The 27,229-nt window shown below is 39.4% G+C and overlaps 1 protein-coding gene across 1 annotated transcript in view; it reads left to right on the plus strand.

Moving 5' to 3' along the window:
• DDX10 (DEAD-box helicase 10) overlaps nucleotides 1-27,229 on the plus strand; it is a 170,343-nt gene that overhangs the window by 103,002 nt on the left and 40,112 nt on the right. Inside the window, exons 15-16 of the mRNA XM_005149739.3 lie at nucleotides 61-222; nucleotides 16,953-17,009. Coding sequence (XP_005149796.3) covers nucleotides 61-222; nucleotides 16,953-17,009 — 219 coding nt within the window. The remainder of the gene's footprint in view (nucleotides 1-60; nucleotides 223-16,952; nucleotides 17,010-27,229) is intronic.

Below are 27,229 nucleotides of genomic sequence, written 5' to 3' on the forward strand. Positions count from 1 at the left end.
CTTTGATATGGAAATAATGTTTCTAACCATTATTTTTCTTGTTGACATGTGTTAATTCAGTTAGTGCAGCAGTGGCCACCTGTGCAAAAATCCAGTTTGGCGCAAGCAGATGAGGAAGATGATGCCAGTGGTATCAACTTAGATAAAGCTAAAGAGATACTACGGGAAGAAGACAAATTTGACAAAGAAGAATATAGGAAGAAAGTAAAGGAAAAACATAGGGTAAGTTGATTTCTACTTCAGTTGCTGAAGTGCAGAAATAGAATGTGATATGGATTGCTCAGTGAAGAAAAGTACTTAAATATATATGTGAAATGAGTACAAGTTCATTTAAATTTTCAGGATTAAGTAGCATTCAGAAAGACTGTTCTGACCTAAGTAGCTGGATAACACAAAGCCTTATGCAATACTAGTGGAGGGTAACATTGGAGCTTAATTTACATGTTTAAAAAAATCTGCTAAGAGTTTAGTGGGAGCATAATTTTTTTTGAGCACTGTTCAGTGAAAGGGTATGTCTCACAAAAGGAAAGTGTTGTTTGGCATATGTGCTCTAACATGCTGAAGATGTTTAGGGGGAAGGGGAATTCAAAGAGTGTCTCTGAAATGTCTTCAGACTACCACTTGCTCAACATTCAGTATTACATTTCAGGTAGGCAAAAGTGCTAACTTTTTGCATCAGTGTTACTGGGGCTATCAGAATGTATTTCATGAGTTGTTCAAATACTGTCATACAACTCTGGCTATAATTTGAAAACTTCCAGTATCTGCAGTCTGTCTTTGTATTATTTTTCATGGATCAAAGCAGAGTTTTCTGCCCTTGTCATGTACCAGTCAAAAGGAACACAGCCGGGTGTCTTTGAATATAAGGATTGCTCTGTTAGTCATTGTGACAAGGGCTTGTGTTTCTTCAGATAATGCATGTGAGATCCCAAGACTACATATTATTAAAGGCCTGCTTTGTACTCAAAGCTGCTAATTTTCAAAGCATTAAAGGTGGTTTTTATTGCTCTGTTCTGCAGATACTGACTTTATCCAGTGTGACTTTATCTACTGATTGCTAGTGATTAATACTAGATTTTTTAATGTCTATGAAGGTTTGTATTTGAGCAAAATAATTTGGAGGAGATTTATGAAAGCTTCAGGTTACATTTAGGCACTGTTGTATTCCAGCTGAAGTCAAAGCATACTTCACACATTTAATTTGAAAGTCTCCTATAGTCATGGTACAGTCACTTGGCATCTACAAAAAAATCTCACCTTTCCTTTAGCAAAGCTTTGCATTTGAAAGTAGTTGCAAAGAAATGTTTTCTGTGCTACAGATGAAATCATAGACTATTTTACAGGAAGCAGTGCTATCAGATTTCAAGGATGCAGCTTAATAAACTAAGAAGGAGAGACTGATTTATAATTTTCCAATCAATCTGCTAGTCACTATCAAAATAAGACACTTTGAGTGATGCTGTTGTACGTTTGACATCAGACTTCAATGATTAAATACTTTGTTACTTGGTCTGTTAACATCTTCCTCATTATAATGCTGAGGAGAACAAATGACATTGATCAGACATTTGCCTGTATTAAAAAAAAATTAAACTGTGGAGATACTATAAAAAGAGAATTCCTCTTTTCAAAAGTAAAGTAGGCAAAATGAATGGGACTGGCTGTATCATCAGTATTGTGGTAATTATGGAAAGTGTCAAGTTTCTTGTAACCTAACTCACTGCATGAGTGTTTTTTTGTTACACCTAATTATTATTTTTGATTAAATGAAATAAAACATGAATGGTAGTATGTCAAAAAGAAACATATTTTTTTTTAAAAAAAGACTTCTGATTGAGGTACTGTGAAATATGTGTCTAGCTGTCTTCCTGCGTTCAGTCATTGCATGCATGTTCAGATTTTTAACTTGTGGCTTAACAACTGGAGGTGAAAAATAGTTCATACGGTAAATTCTCTGTACATGGTGAAGTATTCAGTTTCCTGACTGTAATTTAATTTTTGAGAGGGTATTACAAACAGTTTAGTAGCCTAATATTCAAACTTAAAGGAGATGAAACTTAAAAGGAAAGATGCAACAAGAAGGTGATAGCTGGGAGTTCAGGATTTGCTTTGGTAGAACATCATTTGCCTCCACATCATCTCACTAACCTTGTGGTTAAATATGTTTCTCCGCCCTCACTTCAGAAGGCCTTCAAGTTTGAGATACCAATTCACTTTAGCTATTAATTAATACAGGCTATATAAGGGAAGGCTGCCACACAGACAAAATGTGTTTCTGTTACTCTATTTTATTACTAAGTCATCCTTTATGTCTATGATTCTTGACAGTCAGCTGTTGCTGCTTAGGAAATATCTGTGATTGGGCAAAATAGTTGGACAAGTATGTCAAGTCCTGGTCTTTTGTCTTATCCAAGCTGAGTCAAGCACTACCTCCTTTCTCTTGGGTTGTTGTATTAAGCTGGTCTAGTTATCAGAAGATCCACTGTTCCAGTGACCCATGAAGAAGCTACATTGTTATGTGGGGCAGCTATTAATTTTTTTCCTTAACAGAAAATGTGTAATTAGTTAAATTCACTCTTCAGGGAGAGAAGTTCCTTGGCATAATTTAGAAATCCTAGATAAGTGTCACAGTTAATTTTAGCCATTTCAGCCATTATTTTCTCAGTAATATTTTTTTTTTAATTTATTGCATTGTCAATGGGAAGAGTTGCCAGTCCTTCATTAACAAAAGAATGCTAGGGGAAAATTTGAACTGCCTCACAGTAACAAGGAACCATGTGGCCACTTCCACAGCAGCTTCCCAATGATATTTAAAAATTCTCCCACCTCATAAGGTTTCCATTCCCAAAAGATAACATAATCACTCAGCAGCAGATACTTAGTTGATTTTGAACCTTTGGCTGACCTCTCAGTGATCTGAAGAAGGAACTGTCCACATCCATGTATCATAACTGTACTGCAGAAACCTGATCAGGTGTCTGGTTGTTATCTGAATTTGGTCTTAAAAGTAGGGTCTAGTGTGTAAGCCTGCCAGGCTGGTGGTGTAACTTATTTCTAAGCATCGTTTGGAAGGAGAGGTTGAAACCTGAAAGGGATTAAAGTGTGTTACCAACAAAGGATATGAAAGCAACAAAGAGGCTAGGAGACTTTCTTGGGTTATTTTCATAACTTCAGATTTTGTGCAAGTATGGATGTCTTAGTGTCCCTTCTTGTGTCATTGTAAGAGGAGCTTTTGATAGTCACATACTTTGATCCCATCTTACACATCCCCTCACTGGCACTCAGCAATCCTTTAATGCAAAGTCTTAAATCCATCCCTTGTCACTGTCATTGCTTCTTTTAAAATCTTCCATACTTCACTCAGCTAAAATACATTATGGCTTAGCACGAACTCTTGTCATCTGACCTTTTCTTTCTGCTAATTATTTCATTCCCATCTTTGTTCTAATTTCCTTTCCACAAGCAGACTGCTGTAGATTTTTGTCCATTTGACATCTTTTGTAACAGCATATGTGACAACTCCCTGTTTCTTGGTTTTCCACCTTTATTACTGAGTTCTCCTACAAGAATTCTAGCTTTTTGAAAAAGCCATGCTTAAATATTTTCTGTCTGCTCTTGCTTCAGATTTGTTCAAGATATTTGCTTAACTTTTTCATTAATCTAACTTTCTTCTCTTCACTTTCAGCAAGTTCCAAATGTGACTGTATCTTTATTTGTATTTCCTCTTCTAAATTCCTTTTCTTCCTACTGCAACTGATACTTCTGGTTTGTATATTTGGCAGTTTTAATTTCTTTCTTTAGATCAGTTGTTGATACTTGCTAAATCTATTAAAGCTATTATATAGGTAGAAGATCATTAGAGACAAATGCATTTTCATTCTCTATAACCAAATGCAGCAGTCTACTACATAGTTAGGTGCATCAGTAATCAAAAAGTCCTCTGAAGCTGAATGTATGCTAATAACTGAAGTCTCTGCATTGGCTTTAAAATTGTAACTTAGAATAGCAAAATAATTTACCCAATGCTATGAGAGCATATGTTGTTTCATCCAGTTTTCTATATCTTGCCCATAGATTCAGATTTTGATTTACATCGAGAGTCAATGTAGAAAAAGCAGTGGTTTTATAAAGCTTGTTATTTTCTAGGTCATCTTCCATTAAGAATCCCTCTCATACTTTTTTTCAGTATAATCTTGAAGATTAAAGTTCTTTTTTTGGGGGGGGGGGAGAAAGACTTCTTAAAAACAAAACTAGCACAAAATAGCTTTTTTACTTGGTGAATATGGCTGACAGGTATTAGGGTGATTGAAGTCCCCATGAGGACAAGGGCTTGTGATCATGAGACTGCTCCTATCTGCTTATGGAGGGGTTCATTCACACAGTCCTCCTGATCGGGTGGCCTCTAGCAGACTCCCAGAGTAATCTCCTCCATTGCAGTGCTCCCTTTGACCCTAACCCACGTTCATGAAGTGCTTGGATTAGATGTGTGTTGCAGTGCCTTAGGGCTTGTGGAAACTTGCAAAGGCACTACACTATAATTAGGTTTCTTTTATGAGTCTCACAGTTTATCCTCTCCTTCCTCTGCAAATGGGGAATATTTGAATATCAGGTGGATAAAAATAAATAAAAATCTGAGGTACAATTGTGTTATAATTAATGCTTATTGAAGTTTTGGAGGCAAAGTAAATTTTAGCAGTTGAGCACAAGGGAAAGGGCAGTAACACTGATCAAGATGATGAGAAAAGAATTCTGCATTAATGGATGTTTAATGACAGCCCAGCAAGAGGTATAGATTTGAGCTCTTTTGAAATGTGTAAAATGTTATAAACAACAATAAAGGGTGAAGTGAATAAAGTATTCAGAACATGTTTTCACACTCCATTTTTCAGGTATTCAAATGAAAATTCACCGTTAGGAGAAAAATAGTGGCAGAGAGGGATTCATCTTGTGTCTTAATAACCTCTTTTTCCATATTGCTAACCCAGGCTCAGAAAAATGCCTGTTGGTGCTGAAGGAAAAGTAAATAGGAACCTTATTTTTTAGCTCCCTTTCCAGCAAGTAAGATATGCAGTGAACTTGGCACGATCAATGTAAGAAGATGGCTACAAGTACTTTTTCTAAAAAAAAGTATTTTACTTGGGTGTATTAGTACCAAGTACACATAGGTACACAAACTGTCTTCAAGGGCCTGTAGTGCAAGATGCAGTAGTTCCCTATCTCCTTGGAAGGTGTTTAAACAACTGCATTTAAACTCTGAGAGACAACTGAGGACATTTTGTGTCCCTTCTGCAGCTGAAATGGTGGTGATATGTTATGTGGCCTCTTAGTTTTGCTTATGCTGTTATTAATTCAGTAGAAAAATACAGAACCATTTTAGAAACAGTGTTGAAACTGAGTAGCTCTGGTTTGTCTCCTGTTCCCTAATTTGGTAGTAGGAAAGTGGATAGTTTTAATGAGGACGATACATTGTAGTATTTCACCCTTTGTATACTTGCTCTCCCAAATGTTATTATTTAATTCTATATTTCCAAGGCTAAAAGAGGAAATTCTTCATACCAGACTCTATGGAAAGACTTTTATAAAACAAGTAACTTGCAGTTTCAGGAAGAGCCCCAGTGAATTTATTCAGTAACTTTCTGATTAAAATTCATTCTTGAAAGTGGAAGATTGCAGACTGGTAGAGGAAGCCAAATCCCTTGGATTACAACTCTGGAGGTTTCGTCTGCAGGTCTGTTAGGTAGAGGCTGCTGCTGCTGTTCCAGGTTACAGATCCAGCCCTAGCAAGGCTGCTCGTGTATTGCACAGATGCATGCACAATACACACATGGATAGCCACAGAAACTAGAGAGGCAGAAAAGATAAACACAGGCAGCACTCACATAAGCATGAACAGTACTGTCAGCACAAGCTTATTGCTTCTTGTTGGCTGATTGGGGTTGACATCTGCTAGCAGAACTGTGAACATGCTCACTCCCTTGATTCACAAGCACTCTTGCATTCAGTGATCCCTTACATAACAGCACGGGCCCTAAATATATCTGATACTCTAACCTGCATCACAGGGCTCTTACACAGTCACTGGCCTTGACTTTGGGCTTTTCCAGATGCTGGGCTTTCTACACAGTCTCACTCACAGTGCCTTTCAAAAATTTGTAAGTTTGCACTTTCCCGTGAGATGGATAAACAGAGGTTGAAAGAGGTGATCTGTCAGTGACTAAGGGGCTCAGGTCTGTTGTTACTGTCTGCCTTACCGCTCATTAGCGTTTGTGTTGTTTTTCCATTTTTTAAAGTTTTATTAACCCTGAAAACCTCCAGATTATCTCCAGTATTAAAGGACTTTGTGGCATAATCAAAGAGACTACAGGTTCAGTCCCACTTGATAGGTGGTGTTTATTACTTTTCATACTTTGTCTCATTTTTGTCTTACTGTTAGCAGGATGTCCTTGGAAACATATTGTTACATTCAAGGTATCCCTAGAGACACCACCCAGATAGATTTAAACATCGAGTTCAAAAGGAGTGTTTTCTAATAATTTTTGCATTGGTCTGTAGGAGGAAAAGTGAGAGAGTCTAACTTCATTAATTTTATATTAATTCACATATAGTTCTTTAGAATCTGGAAAGAATGTTTCTCTAAGGAACCAAAATGGGAGTGACAATACTAGGGATGATATAACATTCATCAAGTTTAGAGCTGATGCTCAAAAAGCATGAACATTACTGATGGCATTTGGATAAAGTATATCTAGCATGCTTAGGGAGAGTACTTGGAGTACCATGGTGACCTTGTAATGACTTAGAATCTGTATGAATTGAATTGATCCAGTGAAAGATGTACTTGATACAGGAATTTGAAAAAAGAGACATAAGTTTACTTGTCAAGGAAGAATTATCTTCCTTTGCATCCTGCAAGGTTAAAATCAAACTCTGAGTTTATTTTTAAAAGCAGTAATGCTGGTAATTTTAACTAGTAGGAGAAGAATGGTGTGAGCAAATCAGTTGTAATTTTTTTATTTGCAGTGGATTATTTTCCTTTATGTAGCTTGTGCCACACTGCATTCCTTGGGGTTTACTTCCTGCTTTAGTGGTAGCTTTTCTGTTCTCCAGCCTCTGCCACAATCCTCTTCCCATGCCTTGGCTGGGCAACCCCATAGTTGGATAAGCCATGGCCCAGATGGGACAGTTCTTGTGTGAGAATGCCCAGCACCTTATCCTTTGTACCCTTTCCTGTTGCAGCCCTGCTACAATGAGAGCAATAAGCTCTGTCTCACTCCCAGTCCTGCTTTGCAAATGATTGCTGTTGATGACAGAGTAGTTAAGATTTAAATGTGTTTGGTTGGAGTTTTATAAAGTAATACTGAAAGTACTTGTACAGACTGTAATAGAACACTGAATACTGTGTTAAAATTATAAAAAAATATATTAAAATATATATATCCAATAAATAAAAATAGATTCTAGGCAGCAGAAACCATTCAGTATGCTGAAGATGAATGCACCCATTAAAAATAGTATTTGTAGTTCAGTAGTATTTCAGACTACATTTGAAATCAATCAATACATTAATTCTGAAGAGAGATTGCATTATATTTCAAGGGAAATAATCTGAAAGGGAAAAAAAATCTCAGTGTAGTATTATGCTCTTTATTAAGTGAAGCGCTTGAGTAGTCCTTCACTTTGAGGTGAAATTTGTCAGATTTCAGTGTAATTGTGCAGTTGGTTTAATGTGGTGCTGGGTGAGGATGATAAAATTCTCTCACAAAGTGTGTGCCAGCATAGGAGCGAACCATTAAGGGAAGGAAGAAGGTTGCTGAGAGGAGCCTTTAGCTAAACAGCAAAGAACAAAAGTATTAGAGATGCGTTAAATAAATCAAGAGAGTATTACGTTGTTAGAAAGGCTGTCTTAGCCCTTTCATAGCTATTGTGCACAGGCAATGCTGCTGTTATGTTCCAAGTGCAGAGCTATTAAGATAAGGGGAGTGAATACTGACAAGTGAGTTGACAAGCATCCCTTTTCAGTCTTAGAAGCAGCATCAATCCAGCCTCCCTCTGCTGCTGGGGGAAGCAAGGGCTTGCTCATTATTTGCTTTTCTTTCTTTTCAACAGCTGGGTAGGCTACACTTAAAGCTTGAAGTGCCCTTGAATGTTTTCTAAGAGTTTTCCAGCCAAATTAGAGTTCTTGGCCTCATCTTGTTGATGTGAAAAATAAGAAAATGAAATAACTGAGAATAGGTTGTTTGTGTACACCCTAATCAGATGAATGCCAGGAAAGCACAGCTGTGGGTGGAGGCTGAAGTAGCTCAGGCTTAACTTCAGCTAAGGTGGAGTTCTAGCCTTAGTGTTGTAAGTGAACTTCTATGCGAAGCTGCTTCTCCTGGCAGAGGAGGTAATGGAGGAGGTAATGGTTCAGCTGCCCAAAATGCTGACCTCTACCTGTCATGGGTTTTTGAGGCAATGAAGCAGCATCTGCTGGGAGCTGCAGCCTTTGCTTGCTGAGGACTTGGGTGCTGCTGGCTACCTGAATCCGTTCAAGTGCAAGTAGTTGCATGGTTTTCTTTCTCTCTTAGATCTGGTGTATGAGAGCTGGGTGTTTCCTTAAGAGTGGCTGCGTTAAGACAGCTCAAGAGTCTATGACCTGTCTAGATTATAAATTCCCACTCTTACATGGAAAGCAGCCACAGGATTAGATGAAGTGCATCGTCATTGGCCTCTCCTCTCTTATTTTCTCTAGAAAATACTAGAATGTTTTGCAGTGCAACTCTGTTGACTTTGTCATTAAAGATTTTGGTTTGCAGCTTTAAATGTTACTTTTAAACATTATTAGCTAACTTAATTCCTGATGTAATTCTGTTAAACTGTATATTGTATTGACTTAGGGTGCCTTTTTTCCAAATGCCTCCAAGACTTTTTCCAATGCTTGTTTCATGCTAAGATTGCAGCTGTGCTTTCATGTGCCTTTAAACGCCACACTTTTCCTATGTTGTCTTAAATAAGTCATACTAGACCTTTGTGTTTCAGTTTCCCTACTTATAAAAATCAGGTCTACAGATGGAGTTTACATCATTATGTTAATAAAGTTTGTTGCTTGAAGAGATTATTTAAAAGATTCCTAAACCCAAATGCTAAGAGATTAAAACAAAACAAACATAAAATAATCAAAAAGCTTTTGCTTTTTTTCCCTGAAGGTATTAAGATTTGTTTATTTAATAGTAATCAATTTTGAACTTAGTTTCCAGTTTATTTTTGGTTTTGGGTTTGTGGGGTTTTTTAATAATATTAAAAGAAATGCTAATGAGTTGATTCAGTTTTATCTTCCAGTAGGGAATGTTGATTTATTCTGGTAGTTGGAACATTCCTTGCATGTAGATGATTTCCTAATCTCTATAACAAGACAAATATTAAACTGCATGGCATAAGCCAGGTTAGATGGAGCTTTGAGCAACTGGGTCTAGCAGAAGGTGTCCCTGCCCATGGCAGAAGGGTCAGAACTATATAATCTTTAAGGCCCCTTCCAAACCATTATAGGGGCAATCTTAGCATGAAACTATGATGGGATTCTGTGATTCTGTGATAGCAGTGATAAAATCTAGCAATGGCCAAAAAGTGATTGCTGAAACAGAATTTTCTATATATTCAGTCCTGCTGCATTCTGTTTATTTTTAAATCACTAATAAATAGTTGTCACTAATTCTGGTTTTTATGCCATCCACCTGTACAGAGAAAAAACACCATAGAAGAGGGCACAGTTTGATTCTGTGTTGGCTCGTGTGTGTGTTGATTGTATAGCTGAAAAATATTAATCTGGCTTTATGGGTTGGTGCCATATTTATTAAAATCATAGAATAGTTAGGCCTGGAAAGGACCTTGAAATCATCCAGTTCCAACTCCCCTGCCATGGCCAGGGACACCTCACACTAAAACTTTTCACCCAAGGCTCTGTCCAACCTGCCCTTGAGCACCGTCAGGGATGGAGCATTCACAACCTCCCTCGGCAACCCATTCCAGTACCTCACCACCCTAACAGTAAAGAATTTCTTCCTTATACCAAATCTAAATTTCCCCTGTTTAAGTTTTAACCCATTACCCCTTGTCCTAACTCTACAGTCCCTCATGAATAGTCCCTCCCCAGCATCCCTGTAGGCCCCCTTCAGATACTGGAAGGCTGCTATGAGATCTCCATGAAGCCTTCTCTTCTCCAGGCTGAACAGCCCCAACTTTCTCAGCCTGTCTTCATATGGGAGGTGCTCCAGTCCCCTGATCATCCTCGTGGCCCTCCTCTGGACTTGTTCTAACAGTACCATGTCCTTTTTATGTTGAGGACACCAGAACTGCACACAATACTCCAAGTGAGGTCTCATGAGAGCAGAGTAGAGGGGCAGGATCACCTCCTTTGACCTGCTGGTCACACTCCTTCTGATGCAGCCCAGGATATGGTTGGCTTTCTGGGCTGTGAGTACACACTGCTGGCTCATGTTCATTTTCTCATTGACCAACACCCCCCAAGTCCTTCTCCACAGAGCTGCTCTGAATCTGTTCTCTGCCCAACCTGTAGCTGTGCCTGGGATTGCTCTGACCCAGGTGTAGGACCTTCCACTTGTCATGGTTGAACTTCATGAGGTTGGCATCAGCCCACCTCACAAGCGTGTCAAGGTCCCTCTGGATGGTATTCCTTCCCTCCAGTGTATCAACGGAACCACACAGCTTGTTGTCATCGGCAAACTTGCTGAGGGCACACTCAATTCCATTGTCCATGTCAGCAACAAAGATGTTGAACAAGACTGGTCCCAACACCAATCCCTGAGGGACACCACTCGTTACTGGTCTTCAGCTGGACACTGAGCCATTGACCACAACTCTTTGAGTACAACCATCCAGCCAGTTCTTTATCCACCAAGTGGTCCACCTATCAAATTGATGACACTCCAATTTAGAGACAAGGATGTCGTGTGGGACAGTGTCGAACGCTTTGCACAAGTCCAGGTAGATAACGTCAGCTGCTCTACCCTTGTCCATCATCTTTGTAGCCCTGTCATAGAAGGCCATCAAATTGGGCAGCAGGATTTCCCCCTAGTGAAGCCATGCTGGCTGTCACCAAGCACCTTGTTGTTTTTCATGTGCCCTAGCATGCCTTCCAGGAGAATCTGCTCCCAGATTTTGCCAGGCACAGAGGTGAGACTGACTGGTCTGTAATTCCCCGGGTCATCCATTTTCCCCTTCTTGAAAATGGGGTTATATTTTCCTTTTTCCAGTTGTCAGGAACTTCAGCTGATTGTCATGATTTTTCAAATACGATGGCCAGTGGCTTAGCAATTTCATTTGGCAGCTCCTTCAGGACCTGCAGATGGATTTCATCAGGCCCCATGGACTTGTGTACAATCAGGTTCTTAAGATGGTCTCAAACCAGATCCTCTCCTGCAGTGGGTCTAGGGTCTTGCTTCTTACAGTCTCTGCCTCTGCCTTCCAAGACTTGGGTGCTGTGGTCAGAGCCTTTGCCAATGAAGACTGAGGCAAAGAAGTCATTCAGAACCTCAGCCTTCTCCAAATCCAGGATAGCCAGTTCTCCTGATAGCTTCAGGAGAGGGACCGTACTGTCCCTAGTCTCTTTTATTTGCACTGTACCTATAGAATCCCTTCCTGTTATCTTTCACATCTTTAGCCAAGTTTAATTCTAACTGGGCCTTAGCTTTCCTGACCTGGTTCCTGGATTCCCAAACAACTTCCCTGTATTCTCCCCAGGCGGCCTGTCCTTGCTTTCACCTTTTATAAGCCTCTTTTTTCCTTTGAAGTTTCCTCATCAGCTCCTTATCCATTCAAGGAGGTCTCCTGACCCGCCTCCTTCACTTCCTTCTAGTTGGGATGCAACACTCCTGAGCTTGTAGCAGGTGATCCTTGAATATCAACCAGCAGTCTCGGCCCCCTTTGCCATCTCGGGCAATATCCCATGGAACCTTGCTAAGCAGGTTCCTGAAGAGACCGAAGTCTGCCCTGTTGAAGTCCAGGGCAGTGAGCTTGCTGCATGCTCTTCTCACTGTCTTGAGGACCTCAAACTCAACCATCTCATGATTGCTGCAACCAGGACTTCCCTGGAGAGTCACATTTCCAACGAGCCCTTCCCTGTTGGTGAGCACGAGGTCAAGCAGGGCACCTCTCCTTGTCAACTCCTGTATTACTTGCAGAAGGAAGTTGTCTTCCACACAATTGAGAAACCTCCTGGATTGCTTGGTCTGGCCAGTACCGTCCCTCCAAGAGATATCAGGATAGTTGAAATCCCCCATGAGAACAAGGGCCTGCAAGTGTGAGGCTTTTCCTATTTGTCTGTAGAGCTCTTCATCCACAGGTTCCTCTTGATCAGGCAGTCTGTAACAGATCCCCACAGTAATGTCTCCCATTGCTGTTCTCCCTTTAACCCTGACCCACAAACTCTCTGTTGACTGCTCACCTGTCCCCAGACAGAGTTCCATACTCTCCAGCCTATCCCTAACATAAACAGCCACTCCCCCTCCCCGTCTGCTGGGCCTGTCTTTTCTAAAGAGCCTATAACCTTCCATTCCAACACTCCAGTCATAGAAGCCATCCCACCATGTTTCTGTTATGCCTGTTTTATCATACACCCATAGACGTGCACACATCCCACATTGCTCTTGTTTGTTCCCCTTGCTATGGGTGTTTGTATAGTGGCATCTGAGCTGAGCTCCAAATGAAGCCGTCTCATTGGCTGGAGTGGCTGGAATATCTCTACATTGCTCCAAGCCTTATTATAGGTGCTGGCAACTGACTGTGTGTGTTGGGATGGAATGGTGTCCCCCCTCCCACAACACATCTGGTTTAGAGCTTCTTTGACCAGCCTGGCAAGCCTCCTACCAAAACTGGTCTACCCCTTTGTTTTTAGACCAGCTCCACCAGCCCCAAATAGACTTGGCCTCCTAAATTGAGTCCCATGTTCTAGATACCCAAACCCCTGACTACGGATGACACCACTGTTCTAACCATTTATTAACCTGGCCAATCCTCATAGCCTTTTTAAGGTTCCTTCTCTTTATCCTGGAGAATTGATGAAAATGCTGAGTTCCAGAGCCCCTAACCACCTCTCCCAGGGCTTTGTAGTCCTTCTTTATGTTCTCTGGGCTACTGCTATCTGTAGTGCTGACACCCACATGGATCACGGGAAGTGAGTACTAGTCACTGGGACTTACTAGAGCAGGCAGTCTCTCTGCAACATCCCTGATCCAAGCACCTGGTAGGCAACACACCTCCCTTGAAACTGGGTCAGGCCAACAGATGGGTGCCTCTGTTCCCTTCAAAGTGAGTCCCCTACTACTATGACCCATTGCTTTTTCCTGGCAGCACCAGTAGTGATCTTCTTTACCAGTTCATCAACTGGTTGTTCATGGTGCAAATGTGTTTCCTCATTAGACCCCTGCAGGACAGCAAAGCGGTTCTGGGTGGGGACATCAGATTTAGGAGGAAGCCCTTGCTTTTCATTGTCCTCTTCCTTCTTTTTGTGTTGTTTATTTTTGTTAGTATTTCCAAGCTCCCTGGGCAAAAGAGAGATTTAGAGTGATTTTTTCTAAACCTCGGCCACCTCTATGTTCTGTTGTGTGGTAGACCATTACCTCAGCTCTTAAATAGAATGTGTTGGTGGCTTCAGATTATGGCATCAGTATGTAAAAAGATCAATTATTAAAAATGCAGCATTAAAATCTTTGATTAAAACCTGTGGGAGTTTTTGAGCATTTAAATAAAAAAACTTCAGATGTGACTCAGTTGAACATGAAGTTTTTAAAGGAAGTGGGTTTGCCTGGTACAGGAGCACATTACAAACTAGAGTGGGTTCAGCTGATGTCACTGAGATGGTGGTCCTGTGAGGTGAGACTAGGGGAGCCAGGTTTGTTAAGTCTGGAGCAGATGCAGTTTTGGGGGTGCTTGGCAGCAGTACTCAGTACCTACAGAGGCATCCTGGAGGGGACAGAGATGGACCTGGTCTTTTCATGGGAGTGCAGAGCAAGAGGATGAGAGATGCTGGTGAGAAGTTAAAAGAAGAGATTCAGCATAGATGCAAGGGAAGCTTTTTCTGTGTGAGGACAGTCAGGCAGTGGCACAGGTCACCCGGAGATGTGCAGTCTCCAGTCATGGGATTTTGATTCAGCTGGATGAAGTGCAGCTAGGCCTGACCTCAGAGCTGACCCTGCTGTGAGCAGGAGGTCAGACCAGAGACCCTTTGATGTTCCTCCCAGTCAGGATGATCCTGTGACTCTGTGAATGCCAAGTGTTGGTTGAAGTGTGTTACCTGTGTTCCTGAAGACAGATGTGTACTGTGAAACACAGTGGAAGTGGGGCTGATTTTGACTTTGGTTTTTGAAAGGCACTTCTAAATCCATCTTGGTGCCGATGTAGCATCCTATGCAAAACTTGCTTTTGTTTTTCATTGATGAGGTACCAAATCGTATCTCTCCCCCTCAAAAAACCTCACCCAACCTGACAAAACCCACTAAAAAAACCCAACCAAAAAACCCCAACAACAAAAAAACCCAAAAGTGTTGACAGCATCTCCATTGATTGCTGCTTTCTGGTTTTTCTTTTGTGTTCCTGATTTCAGTCTCTGCATCTATTAACTTTATAATCTTTTTGTGTCTTTACTGTTCTTTAGAGACTTACATGTATTATGCTGTCTGGTTTACTATTCTTATATGGCATTTTGTCAATCTCCTGCTTTCATAGCTGTCTTTTCAGTGCTCTGTTTTAAATCCATTTTTCAGGAGCTTTGACTGCTGCTGAATAGGCTTTACCCTGTGGCTCTAGTTAAGTCTTTTCATATTCTGTAGAATTCTTCTATCTAAAATTTTCTGGACTATCCAATTTAAAATCTGCTTTACTCTGCTTTGTAATATCTGGTGTATTACTTTCTAGCTCCATTCTCTTTTACTTTTTTGGTAGGAAAGTTTGAAAATGATTGCAGGAGGAATCATAGAATCATAGAATAGTTAGGGTTGTAAAGGAATGAGAGAAGTGGCGACCCCAGAGTGAAGAACATACACTAAATGATTTAAAAACAGAGTGGGTGGAAGTGGAAAACTGAAGTGAAATCATTAGAAGAAAAGCATTAAGTAAAAATGATCAGAAATGAATACAAATTTAACTTGGAAGAGAAGGAATCAGAAGATCGATGACCATGTTATGACTGTGAGGTCAAGATGCTTTTAGGTCAGGCTTGTTGGAGAGCAGACTGGCTGTGTCTCTACCAGACAAGACTTGGGTCCTGGTGGCTTCTTGTCCCATATGATGCCCTTGTGGCCTTAAATGTAATTACATTTTTTTTAATTGTTTTTTCTTAATTAAACCTGAAATAAGACAGCTGTGTTTTATCTGTCTACAGTGATGGGGTTTTTGTTTTGTTTCATAGCATGGATTAAAGGCTTGGGCATGTAGCTCTTAGCGTATGAGGTGTTTGTACCAGACAGCTTTGCACACAGCATTGGATAAATGTATGAAGCAGATAGGCAGAAACCTTGTGCAGTTCTGTCCCTGTTTGTGTAGGTGGGTGAACTCTATCTGTTTTAGTTTTGATTTGGAGAAGACATTAACTTGCTCAGAGTATGAAAGTAAGCTAACACTTCTGTAGTTCGGGTAATTGGGAGAATAGAAAATGGCACATACCAGATAAATGGCTCAAACAAAACTGGATTTAGACACCAATTTAGAGAATCTTGGCAGCTGTGTTCTTCTTCTCCCAGGTCTGCATGCAAGCACACTGCTTTTCCAGACAACTTTGTGTGGTACCTACCAGTATGCTTTGGTAGCATCACTGTTGTGATGTGGCACCAGGACTGTCCAGCTGGAACTGTAGCTTTCTCATTATTCCCATGAGTGAGATGAAATATGTCTGATGCTTCAGCCTTCTCTGTGCTGAGATGTTGCCCCTGATGTCAAAGTAGCGTCTCCTTTAATGTGGACTTGGTTCTAAATGTGCTGATGCTAAAAATGGCCTATTCGAGAAACATTTTTATGCTATCATAAAAAATTTTCAATACCAGTGTCTTCAGCATCATTAAGACAAAAGGAGGGAGCACTGTGCTTTTGCAAGGGACATCACCTCATGTGCTCTTGCCTCATGTGTCCATGCCTCATTAAATGGGTAACTTAAAGGATGTTCAATTGCAAGGACCTGACAGACTCTTTATTCGAGATAATCCTTCAGTTGGTTTAAAAATAAATTAATCTCAGTAAGAACAACAACCACAAAAGCAGCAATAGATGTCAATTGAATTAAATACCGTGGCTTCTTTTGTATACTCAGAGATCTGGCAGGCAGCTTTGAATGAATTTTATCATTCTGTTTTGCTCATTTTCCCATAGCAGAATCAGTTTGGTGGAGGGAACTTAATGTTATGGTTTCTGAATCAATTCAATCACTAAGCAAATGCTTTGTAAAGTGTTTGTTAATAATGGAGGTATGAAAGCTAGCCAAAATATGTTTTAGCTTTCACTCCCCACTTGTTTTAGCAATTCTGAATTTAGGAAAATTACCATTTTAGTTTGTTAAATGGTTTGGATTTCCTGTTAAGCCACTCAGACATAAAAGAAGTCGAATATCTTGGTGCCATTTTAACTATTTTGGTTTAGAGACAAATACAGACTTTGTCAAAATACTTAGCTGCATAATTCATTTAAGAGTAGAAAGTTTCATTAAAGATAAAATGTGAGTTTGAATAATTATTGTAGTTTTATTTCCTTTAAGAGCAAGAAGAGTAAGTAATAATCAGATATTTTTATTTTTCATTTTTCACCAGTAACATGTAGGGCGAATACCACTAGTATAGTGTTTGTGAATTAAAAATATCTGGATGGTTCAACTTTAATCTTAAACTATTAAAAGAAAAACAAGCAAACAAGAAACCCTCAGCAAAAACCAACTCAGGAGCTTGCTTTAAAACTGTGTATCTTGTTTGTTTTAGGAGAAAAGGCTAAAAGAAAAAGCAGCAAGGAGGGAAGCCAGGAATAACAACGCACAGGTAAGGATTTTTGTTGTTTTGATCAAACTACTTTGAAGCTGTTTAATTGTTTAATTCCTGGATTAATAAGCAGTGTTGTGATTAGTGACTCTTTAAAGGCATTTTCTGTTTGCTTGCCTTTTCGTACTCCCTTGGTCTCATGTGGTTACAATGACTTCTGTGGAAGGATACTCAGCATGAATGTGTGTGTGTGTGTATAAATATGTAGAATGTATGGAAGTCTTTTGGAATTGCAGCCTTTTTAATCTGTGTATAAGGTGAGTCACAATTTCAGCTGCAGTGCTGATGCCATTTCTCTTTCTCTGAGTGCCTGGCCATGTTTGTAACTTTTTGGGGGGTGTGGAGTGTCAAATCTCATTTAAACCTGTTTCTGCTGAACTTTAAAACAGCAAATATTTACATTAAAGTTTATTCCTTCTCCTTGTTAGACCCACTAATAAAACCTTTGCTATCCTTTTCTTTAAATGTAACTTATTTTCTGAAGGCTGTTCTAGATTTTTACATTGCTTGTGATAAACAGCAGTTTCATTCAGCTGCAGTGTTTTTTTCAGAATATGGACATAGTAACGTGTGTCATTTCTCATGCTGCATCTCCTTACGTTACACATGAATAGTTACAGTTTGTTCCTGGCACTTAGGAAATAATCTTACTCCCTTTAGAAGATCAGTAATGATCTTTGTCCAATTCTTGCAAGCTGGCCTTGTGCTGGATGGCTTAAGTATAGGAAGATGCTTCCTTCTGTAGTTCTGAAGTGGAAAGTAATTACAGTTGAAGATGAAAAGCCTAGTTATACTAAGTATTAAGTACATTTCTGTCTTCAGTGATGGCAAGCTGTGAGAGCTGTTGGCATTGTGACTCCCCAATCAAGCAATAGAAATTTTCTGCATGTAATTGAATGTATAGAGATGCATGCTTTTTAATGTATTGAGCAAGCATTTTAGGAAAATTATGGAATGAATGATTAACAAACATCTTAATATAGGGAGAAAACATTGATCAAATCAGGCTGTATTGCATTCGTAAATTCTGCTTGTTAATTTTGCCTCTTTTTAAGGAATAAAAAAACCCCTACCCAATGTCAATGTTATTCAGCAGCTGGAGAAATAAACCCATTCATTTCAAAAGGATGTACTTGCTGATGAACTCCTATTCTATTGTGTGACAGACAAATGGATCTCTCTGTCCTGCTGGAAAATTAATGGGGTTGATGTCTATTGAGGATTGAGGGGTGTGTGTCCATAGGTTAAGTGGAGAGCCTCAACCCCAAAACTGCATAAGAGAAAACCACAATTTGATGCACTTCTGCCCATCTTCTGTGCACCATTTGCACTTGGAAAGCTGATTTACTAGTCCTGACCTAGTGTGAGGTTGGCATATGCTTTCTGTGAGAGTACTGACTGTGCAAACGTGCTACTACTTTGACTTAATTTTATTGCTGAAGTGCTTAGCTCACACTCTGCAAGAAGGTGCAAGCCTCAGGAGCTGACATGTCTCCTCGATGAAAAGTGTTGGGCTCTTTCTCTGATTTAGAGGCTTTTTTTTTTTTTGCCAGAGCTGTGTGCAGCAAGTCCTGTGGTTCATTTCAGGGAAAATGCTTCCACTGGGAAAGGCTGCCAGCTTGGAGCTGGGCTGTTCATGCCTGGAAGTACAAGGGAGCAGTAGACAGTAGATAAAGGTGGCAGTTTTCATCTGCTAGGTGTCTGAGGAATTAATTAAGAATACCTCCCTGCTTCACAGAATCTCGGAGATGAAGCCACAGTAGCTGAAGCTCTCCATAGTCCTTGTGGGATATGACTGAAGCAACTCCTAGGAGACATGCAGGGAGGTAAAAATAAGGAGGAAACAGTGAAACACAGAAACCATTGAAACCAATTAGTTTAGGAAATACATGCTGCCTAAATCAAGAGTTCAAAAATGTTTGCATTCTCACTAGTGCTTTCAGAATATGGCTTGTGACCCACTTAGTCTGCCATGCACAACTCCTTTGGCAATTAATAGCTTTTTCTTTCAAGAGAATTAAGGAGAACCAAAACAGCAGAAAGGGTATTTTTAGCTATCTTAACACAGTTTAGCAGCTGGAGGAAAAGGCTAGATCAACAGTTACGAGCAGCCAGATACTGCAAAGCAGCTGTGGTCGTAATTTTTATTCAATGTCTACCTGTTTATTTTATTATCTCTGTCTCTCTTGCATTTTAAGCTCCTTAGGTTACAGAGTATTACTTATTGTCTTTCAGCCCACCAGCTCTGACAAGACCAAAATGGCAATTTACCACTTTAAATATTAAGTGATAATTATTACTTTTGGATCTTTGCTTTAGTATAATTTAGTATAATTATTTAGTTGTCCTATTGCTGGTTGTGCTCTGTTACTGACTGGACAAAGCCTGGCATGTTATTCTCAATGTATGCTTGTTTTCTACAAAATGAAAAGGAAATTTATTTGGAATGAAAACTTTATGGTTTACAGTTATTTATTTTCACCCTTTAAGATATATGCTTGTGGGCTTTAATCTCAGTCTTCATTTAATCTGACATTCTTGAATTACAAAACTCTTAGTTTTAGGATTTTCTGTCCTGTACACATTCATCCCTTTCCTGTGCTGAGAATCGTGACTTCCTGGCATTTTTCACTTACTCTACATATAATTTTTTAACTCATGGCCTACTTTTTTTAGTAACAGCTTTTCTTTAGTTTTGGGAAGGAAGGGGAATATCTCCATTTTAAGTGGTTTGTTTTTTTTTTTTTTTTCGTTTGTGGGGTTTTTTCTTTTCAGTTTTAATGTCTTGCACAATGGCAGCTTTTTGTCACGGCGCCTTCTGCTTTTTCTTCTGGAGCAATTGCTCACAGGAGCAATTGCAGAGAAGGTTTTGCTCAGCCTTCGCAGCAGGGCCGGCTTACTGCAACTGGAATTGAACAACCAGATTCTGGCACGCTCTGCTGAATGTGCTTGAGCAGGGGATTAGATGAGTAGGTAGCTGCAGTGTTATTGACTCCACCTTGGATAAATTCCCATGCAATAAGTACACTGAGTAAGAAGTGAAGGCTCATAAACGATACTTCAGAGAAAGTATTTATTGGAATTTATGACCATTAATTAAATTTGAGTGCAAAAAGCTGTGAAAAAAAGATAAAAGGTTTTTTTTCTTGTATTCCTGTTGCAAAATTGAAAGCTTAACTTTTGGGGGATATTTTTGCCTTCAGATATGTAATTGTCTCCCAGTTCAGGAGAATCTGATGAGATACGTACAAATGCAGTGTTTTAAGATGACAAAAGCATGTATTTTTTCCTCACTCAGTACTGTTGAAATTGCAGTCCTCAAGCACTCAAATGAATTTTGGTATTGTTTACTTGAAGATGGTCAAGAGAAAATTAGGCAAATGTGTTGTCTTTTGACCAAGAAATAAAGCGCAGTGCAGGAGCAGCAGCAATATAGACGATTGCTCTGAAGCAGTACCTTGGGGGGGTTTACTTGGTGAAGACAGCCCCTGTTCTCATGCAGGACATCCCTGCACCATGCACAGCTCTGCTCTTGACTTTGCTCTTCTACTAATCTATCACATACTGATTTCTTAGTATACATAAAAGACTTATTATCAGTTTCAACCAGCATTTAAAGGTCATTGCTGTGCACGCAACTGTTAGCTGCAATGAAGTTGAACAAGATCGTATTTCTCTTTAGTGAGTTCAGTATTTTGCTATCCTGGTGCCTTACAGCAGTATCAATGTGTTAAGAATTATGAAGTGAGGAAGGTTTTGGTTTCTTTTAAAGAAAATTATTTTAGTAGTAAAGGCATTTTCCAGGAGCAGCTGAATAGGTCTGTGAGTCAGGGTGGGAATCAGAGCAGGAGTCAGGAGAAGGTGCGGTTTCCTGCCCTGGCACTGACATGCTTTTTGATCCTCAGGTATCAGCTCCCAACATCATGCATGAAATGATAACTAGCCTCTAAAAGAAGGCATCAGTATCTACTCAAATTAGTTTGGATAGCATCTGTAAGTAGTGCCAGAGGTAAAACTGGCTCAGTTGTGAAAGTCTGGGGAAGCAGTTCAGCCATAGGCAATCCTTTAGCAGTTCCAACACGCTGGCGTGCAAAGCAAAACCAGAAAACCCTGAGAAAGGGCTGACTAGCAGACCAGAGGCTGCTTATCCAAGGTCCTTAAGAAAAATGTAGCTTGCTGAAATGCTAAGAAATCCAGCTTGAATACGTACTCCTTAGTGAGAGAGTTTTATGGTTTTAGAACAGAATGAAGAGGACAAGTTGTGGAGTAAAGTTGAGGACAAGGATTGTTATCAGGCAAGAAGACTGACGTCTTCTGAGAGAGATCCAAGTGCTCAGTTGTCAGGGGCACTTTTTCGTAGGAATGAATTCTTGCTGAATCATTGTAGGGCATTAAAGAATCAACAGCTGCAGCAGGATAATAAACATGCTGTAACTTTTCACATGTCCTCTCTTTCTTCCCTGCTCTCTGCCCAACATATTTTCACATTCCTAGAGGAATTAGTACTTGTGTATGACATTTTATGTATTTTAAAAAATATATTCATTATATCCTTAATATATATATAATTGAAGATATTAATGAAGTCACAATGAACATAGGAATCTTTGTACTCTGTTACAGAGTTATGTGAGCACATCTACAAAATACACCTGAGCGAGCAGGAGGCACATGCTTAAAGATATGACAGATTCAGAATGTATAATCCTCAATACTACATTCTGTTTTCTGCACCTTGTGCCATGCTCTATTGAGATTTTAACCAAAAAAAAAAACCCGCTTAAACCCCCAATTTTCTTTTAATTTCCAGTACCGTCGGTGGGATTTGAGATACACTTGCTGAACACAGCTCAAGAAATCTTAGCATCAAAATTCAAACAATAAAGGAACAGCGTCAGATCTCGTGGGTGGCTTTTGCTAGTAATCCACCGGGAGAAATATAATCTTTAAAATATGATGAAAATTTTGCATCCACTCTGTATTGTTCCTGTACTTACTGGAACTGCTTTATATTATGTATCAGGGCTGATTCTGCCTTGAATTTCCTTTCCCTTGAGATCTAGCCCCTGACCTGGTGTTTAGGGTGTAGGCTTCAGGTTCAGTGTGGATGTGAACAGTACTTTCAGTGAAAGGGGTTTATAGGAGTAAAGGAGGAATTTGGTCTGTGCCTCCTGTGGATACAGGTTCTCAAATCCCTTTGACAAGTTTATCTCTGAGTGTTCTTGGAAAAGTCTCCTGGGATGCTCTCATTGTTAATGGTGAAGGTACTTTGGTTCTGGATCACTTCTCATAACTCTGTCATTGATGGTGTTGAGGAGCATTTGCTTTAGCTCCATGCAGTTTCTGGAGCTGGAGCAGGGTTTCATGGCTAAATCCTTCTACCAGAAGGTAGATCTGGAGCATGTTCATAAAGATCTAAGGAGAGGGTTATGTTGTCCTGATACAGCCTTGGGACAGGCTACATCTGTTTGATGGTTGCAAAGGACTTAAACTTGTTCTTCATCAGTAATTAGTATTGATTCTGCAAACCACAAAAAAGCAGCAAAAAAATGAAGCAGTGATACTTCTGTTCAGCTACAAAATCTTCCAGTATCTTGTGTGGGGAGCTTACAACTGAAGTTATCGTGTGAATTGGGTCCCTTCTTACTTAAAACAATTTAATTAACCCTAGTGTAGGAGTACCTCTGGTCTGTTAATCTCATGCTCTGTATGCATACCCAAAAACTGTAAGTGCCTTTATTTCTTCATTGCAAGTTTGCGTTTGTATTGTTCTGAATTTCCTTGAGAACCTCTGTGGATAAACAGAGTAATTTGGAATGTCAGCATTTTAACTTGCTAATTTAGTAATTTCAAACAGGCTTCTTATAGCAGAATCATGATTGCAAGTTCAAGTTGTTAAATGGAAAATAAATTGCTGATTCTGAGCTACTTGTATTCTGAAATATTTTTAAAATCAATGTATCTCACAATATTTAAGTTACTATCTGAAAATGGGTGTTATGTGCCTGTATGGAAATGTTGACTATATTTTGCTTTCTGAAAATGTCAATAATTACAGTTAATGTAACACTTAAATTGCTTTAAGTCAAGTCCTGCTTTTTCTACAACTAAGAATGTATATGATTAGCCCAATTTCTGTGTTATTCCTCTGAACAGGTTACAAGGAAGGATTCTGATAAATTAGTTGCCAATTATGCATACTTCTGTGAATCTTTTCATTGCAGCCACCAGCACACTGAAGATTTTAAATATATTTGTCAGGTTGACCATTTAAACTAATTGGCCGTAGTCATAGCAACTGAATTTTGTGAGTGTAATATTCACAACTGTTTATAATCATACGAGGTATGTGATGGCAGTCCGCTGCTCTGCACACAGTAAGCTAGTGATTTACCGGTTGCTGAGGTGATTTCTTCATAGTCATGGCATAAGCACAGATTACAGAGGCTGTGGACCTTGCACATGCCTCCTTATCCCCTGAGTGTCTGTTGGGATGAAGTTGATGCACAGTGGATCAACACAAATGCATCTTCATTACAGTGTCTGACATTCCTATACTCTGTGCTTTGATTTGTATTTGCTTTCAAATTTATGGTAAAGAGAGGAAACTTTTTTTTTTTCCTTAAAATATTTTCTTATTTTGGGGAGTTGAAATTCCAGGGGAGTTTTTGATGATAGATGTAATATTGGATTTGTAAGAGCAGGGGAACAGGATTTCTGGTATGTTAAGGAGCACAAAAGTTAATTGTCTGACTTGGTTGCAGATGATCTTAAATTTATAGGACAGTCATAAGAAACTTCTCCAATAGGTAGGCTAAACTCCAGAAAGATTACACAGTTTAATTCATTATTCTTTAAGGAGCTTTTGTTTCTAGAGTGTCCATGTAAGTTTGATAGCAGTGGAACAGGAGCTTTGGAACCATCTTGGACTTCCGCTGCTGAGCTTCAGAGTTTTCAACACATTAGACTAAAAACATTTTTTTATCAACAATATTTTGGCATTATGGAGGAAAAAAAAACCCTCAGCATTTTCTTTATTAAAGACTTAGACTATCAAAATTGCAAGTTTGCAAATTGAAAGAAGTATGTCTCAACATATGCGAATTTCTCTCTTCTTGAACTATGTGTGTTCTGTTGTAGTTTATTTAGATTACATAGTTACAAAGAACAGTAGTTGTGGAATTAGGGAGTGCTTTGGCACCATTCTGCCCAGGCTCTTGAATGGGGATCAGCAAATAACTGAGTGGCTACTTGAGTTGCTCTCTGAGCTCGCCTTGATCAAGGGAGATATGCATTATTCCGCTTCAGTTTTCCTCTTTGTCTCTGTGGAGATTGGGAGCAGGATTCCACCATCGGGTTCCTCCCTGCATATGGGAGTATGATGGAGCACAGAGAAAACAAAATTAGAACTCTGCTAGTCCTGCACAAATGCTTTTCTGAGGCTAATGATTAAACCCCAGTGGCTAAGGTTATATACATTTTTCCATATGAATCCGCATTTAATTAATTCAGGCAACATATTTCAGTTCAGTGCATCTAGAAAAACAGTAGATATGCAGGAAGCCAGGGAATGAACTTCTTGCTCATTGCAGAGTACAGGCACATATATTCAAGGGTAAAGACCTTCCCACCTGAGCTTCAGATTTCCATTTCAGCATTTACTGAATGTTTTCTTGCTAACTATGTAGTATCATGGTCTGTAAACTTAAACAGGGGAAGAAGAGAGCACTGGGACTTTGCTTTGTGATCATTGTCCATCAGTACATAAACATTTCATTTTTTAATATGCTCTTTTGTAAAGGTGGCACATGCACGTTTTAAGCATAACTAGCCACTTCAGTGTGGTTTGGAATTTATCAGTAAAGTAGCATCATCTTTTCTTCTTGGCATCCAAAATTTGTTATTCCATTTCTTCACTGATTTGACACCCTCCTCAACAGTCCCAGTCTGAGCAGAACACAAATGTTTGCTTTGCACCTGCCTGAATCTAGCCAAGAAGTAAGAAGCAATGTATGGTCCTGGAGCAGCACATCCACCAGCTTGAAAAGAAGGGGAGTGGCTGGGGGAACACAGCTGTTCCAAAGTGTTGTAAAAAAACCATCCTCTAGGCAATTTCATCTTAGCAAACAGACTCATGTAAGAAGTTAATTGTAATGGTACTTTATTTGTTAATCTGCTCTATACTACTAGTTAATAGTGTCTACTACCAATATTTGAAATTTCCCTCTTAAGTGTGAAATCTAAAGCTGCTACACTAAGCTCATTTGTTGTGTTCCTTATATGTTTTGAGCACCAAATCAAGTTGTTTATTAGGGTGGTGTTCTTGTTCTCTTTGCCTCACCAAAGTCTTTTGATACCTTGACCAACACAGTGCAGCAGAATTGCCTGAAACTGAACTTTTGGACATCCTAACCCTCTGTTCTGCCTCTACCCTCAATTCTGAAAACATGAGAAACCCCAAACAAGCCAGAAGTGATGACCTGAGGCTTGCAGCAGCTTTCACACAAACTTTTTATTTGGGAAGTGGAAATTCCTTCTGGATCAGTAGGTCTTCTTTGGTTCGGTTGTGAAAAGCATGTGTACTCACATGGCTGAATTCTGTCTATATAAATATTATGCAGATGGTTGCATTTCACAAGTAAGCTGTATAAGACTATTCAAACTTGTTTATTTTGCATCTTCGTTTGTTCTGGTATTACTCTGAGCCACATCCCAGCTTTCATTATGTGTCCGAAACTTTCTTTGTAGACTTCAGATGCAGGGACTCTACTTTGCTGCATATCTCAGGTATGAGCTTTTTAAGAATTGAGTTAATTTCCTGATGATCAGGTAACCTTTCAGATGTGTTTTGATGATACTGAGATGCTCATGCAGTAAGGAATCATAGTTAAATTAAGCAACTCTGATTTTCAGCATCCCCCTGTTTATATTCTTGGAATGTGTTGCTTGCAGTATTGTACGTAGTCTGCTATAGCTACACTCAGCAGTTGTAATTGCTACTAGTAATGAAAATTGATTTGCGCAATCAGAATACCATTACCTGCATTCTGACTGATAATGCTGCAGTTGTTAACATTTTAAAATTCTTCTGATGGCTGTTTTTTCAGAGTACTCTGGGTTCTGCAGTCACCAGGATTCCTGCTGCTTTATGCTGAATCTTACATGAGCATTGAAAGAAGAGGAAAAAGCTCTTAATGACTCTCAATATATCGTTTTTTTCCCAGAGTTTTGAAAGACTGAGTCTTCTGTCAGAGTCCTCCTTTGCTAGATATACTCAGTCAGGAGCAGTGCAGTATTCCATGTTTTACCACAGCGTGCAGTATTTGTAATAGGTTTTCTGTTCTTTTTCACTATTACCTTTATTGATAAACCAAGGAGTTTGCTATTAGGAAATGCTAAACTAGTAACTGACATGGATGGATATTTAAGAGACTGCATGAGGGCATCTAGTAAGCCCTGTACTTCCCTCAAATGAAGTCCCACTGTTTCTTCATTGGAGCTGGAGAAGATGCAGTCTCTCTTACTCCTTGCACACATTTTATGTTCTCACAAAAACCTCTTTTAATGAGAGAGCATCAGTAAGGGTTCAAAGCAAATTAACTGTATGAAAAGCCAGAATTAAAGTTGTCAGTGCTTGTCCCTTGCTGTATAAATATAGCGATGCAGATCAGGAGAGACGACTCTTTCACCCTGTCTGCTTGCCTGCACTCCCAGCTGAGCCAGATCCTCAACTCAGAGTCTGGTTAGTGTTTATTAAGGAGTGAAGAATACTGTACATATTCCAGCTATTCATTATTTTTATTTGCTTATGGTGGGAGTGCCATCTGTTAGATAAATGGATTTAATATCCTTTGACAAACAAGTATACATAAACTGTGAGAGGGACTTTTCCTATCATCCATATTTCTATCATTTATTGATTTCTTTGATTATTTTTCCCTAAAACTTTTATATCTTTTGATTGTTTTTCCCAGAATACTCAGATTTCATTTTTTGCTAACATTTATTTGCAAAGAGGAGTTGGATCCAGGGAAGGCAAGTTCTTACCTGGACTAGAAATTGTGATGTGTAAATTGTCTTTTAAACTGTACTAGAACTAGCATGGACTCACATGATGCCTAGTTTATTTGTTGTTGTGTTGGGTTTATTTTTTAAGTTTTTCTCTGTAGATCCAGGGAGTCTCATTGTAGTAGTGGAACTGTGTGCTGTTCTGGTCACCC

Source organism: Melopsittacus undulatus, chromosome 2, assembly GCF_012275295.1.
Source record: "Melopsittacus undulatus isolate bMelUnd1 chromosome 2, bMelUnd1.mat.Z, whole genome shotgun sequence".
NCBI classification, from domain to species: domain Eukaryota; kingdom Metazoa; phylum Chordata; class Aves; order Psittaciformes; family Psittaculidae; genus Melopsittacus; species Melopsittacus undulatus.